The 2,487-nt window shown below is 40.4% G+C and overlaps 1 protein-coding gene across 1 annotated transcript in view; it reads right to left on the bottom strand.

The window, feature by feature from the left end:
* Nucleotides 1-1,427: 1,427 nt before the first annotated feature.
* The window catches only part of LOC104522782 (carbonic anhydrase 3-like), a gene marked incomplete at its 5' end in the record, with an annotated part of 11,345 nt that continues 10,285 nt past the window's right edge, over nucleotides 1,428-2,487 (bottom strand). The window contains 1 exon segment of the mRNA XM_010165160.1: nucleotides 1,428-1,547. Coding sequence (XP_010163462.1) covers nucleotides 1,428-1,547 — 120 coding nt within the window.

The following is a 2,487-nucleotide window of genomic DNA, read 5'->3' as shown; positions in this document are numbered from 1 at the left end:
CCTGCTATTTTCAGGTTTTGACATATCCCTTATAAATGTTACTGTGAACCTGTTTGTGGCAGTATCTCTAGAAAAACGCCCTGTGCCACCTACCGATGAGTTAGAGGAATACAGAGAATCCAGAAGCTTCATTTGCAAGAGGCTTTACACACAACCTTTGACTGCCCAACCTCCTGTATATACAATACTGAGTAATCAATCTGATGGTGAATATGATGTAGCAGATCATTACTCACATAGTCTGCAGCTGAGTTCAACCTAGATGATACTTGTGTTATGCTGCTTAGGAAGCATGCTGAAATGATAAAGTTTACATGGTGAAGGACAGGGGAAGATGATTTAGAAGGTTCTGTCTGCCAGTGATTCCTTGCTTGAACCACATGTGCAAGCTGATGTGTCTCCCCAGAAAGTAATAGAGCTAAACAGACTCTGCTTAGAATCTCTAACTACAGAGTCACAATAAACAAACACTTAGGTGACTTAACCTGGATTTTTCAGTAGTGGGGAAGACAAATGACACATATGAGTTAACCACGAAGACCTTCTCCATATGCAACAAAACCCTTAATAGGTGAAATCAGTAATATGCAGACTAAGATTAAAAAAAACAGGCAGAGCATCAAAACTAAAAAACTATCATCCTGGGAGGCAATGTAGTTAGAGCAGCAGAAGTAAGGCACTTGCCCCTCAGCAATCCTACAGCTGCTGTACTAAATGCAAAGCAACGTGATACCAACAGCTGGATGGGTGAAATAACAGCAGCAGTAAAAGAAAATCAGTGAGCAGCAGCAGGACATGGCAAAGACAGCAAATGCTGAAATGACAGCAAGGTATCTTTTCTTCTTCACACACAGAAGCTGAGTGTGCCTGATTGTCTCACCAGAATACTAGTGATAACACACTATGAACAAGAGAGGGAAGGAAAAATCTGATACGTTAGAGAGGAACTTATTCTTTGGATGTTTGCACTGGAGGTGGATTATCTGAGGAGGATCACAACTAGGGTTGCTGTAGGAGCAGGCATTTTACCTCCTGTTCAAGTACTGTTGACCCACTGTTATTTCTGCTTTCCTGAGCTACTGGTTCATTTTTCTGCCTTTACTACATTTCCTTTGAAATTGATTTTAAATACTGAAACTGAGCCTATTTTTCTTCCAAGACCACATGGCAAAGAAGTGACACTATCACAAATGCTGAGGCATTTGTGGTCAAGAATCACATGTATCTCACATTTCCTTATTAAGGTTAGTATTTGCATACAGTATTTTTTCTGCTTTCAAAATCAGATTCAGTTTTACCACTCAGAATTTCAAGCTGAGAAACACAGATCTGGATCCAGAGGAAAAGCAGTAGACAGCAAAAACTAACTACACTTTGGTATGCAGGGATTTTCTCACTTTTTGTTCAGCAGAGTGAGACTTGAGACTTCATTTGAATGAGGCTCTTACTACCCTGCCTTTCACAGGCTGAGGTGGGCGCCAGTTATCAACCAGTGGGTTCTCAGGTTCGTTCTCAACATTCTTGGAAAGGCTACGGAGCTTCGCCATCTGCAAGGAAGAAAAATTAAAAGAGTCCATATGAATTCACCTGAAAGCAGCGTGGACCTTGATGCCTAGAACAAACTCTGAGACAGAAAAGGAATTTTCTTATATAATTGACAAGCATACTGATAGAGATTACTGGTAGAGATCACTGCAGCCCAGCAGTCAGCACTGTTTCTGTAGATCTTTATGCTCTTCATCCACAGAATAGTGCATCATCTGACCCTTGCCTGGGCTTCTTTTGGATTTCTTCCTGACCCACACTCACAATGTGGAAAGCGTAGGGTCCTTCTGTGACCCTGCTGGAGCTGTAGGAACTGGACTGCAGTCAAATCACTTGTGAAAATATGGCTGTCTGTGAAGCAGGATGCCCATCTAAGTCTATGCAAGGCAGTCTGACAGAAAAAGCTGGCCTGCAGAAATTCAGATTTTGTTCTGTAAGGCAGAGAAATGTATGCCAACTGGATTAAGTTCAATCATGAATTCAGCACTTTGCCATTGTTCTCTAAATTTATTTAAATTCAGTGTTGTTTTGTTAATTATTATCCTTTCATCAGAATGCAAAATAAATCTGTTCTGAAAACAGCCAAATCAGTAAAAAGGCTATGCCCTAACTTGTACTGCTGAAGCAGAAAATAGCATAAACAACCAAAAGTTTTAACACAAGAACTAAAAAGAAGGTCACCTTATCCAGACTGGCTCTCTATTCATATTTTTCCGTGTAAATGCACATTTCAGCTATATGAATAAAATTAGTACATTAATTTGCATTAACACTCAGGTTTGCAGGTTCTAGCTAGTTTGATCCTTCTCTCTGAAAGCTTTTAGAAAGCCAAGATCTGGACCAGCAATTTCTTAAACTGGGAAACCAGCTAAATGTTAGTCTCACTTGCCACTTAATGCTGAGGCACAGAGAATGAACTGAGGTTGCAGTGATGGCTGAATT

The sequence above is a fragment of the Antrostomus carolinensis genome, unplaced genomic scaffold (genome assembly GCF_000700745.2).
Source record: "Antrostomus carolinensis isolate BGI_N321 unplaced genomic scaffold, ASM70074v2 scaffold20740, whole genome shotgun sequence".
Lineage (NCBI taxonomy): Eukaryota > Metazoa > Chordata > Aves > Caprimulgiformes > Caprimulgidae > Antrostomus > Antrostomus carolinensis.
The sequence above is the reverse complement of the archived record's forward strand: the minus strand, read 5'-3'. Positions and strand labels throughout refer to the sequence as shown.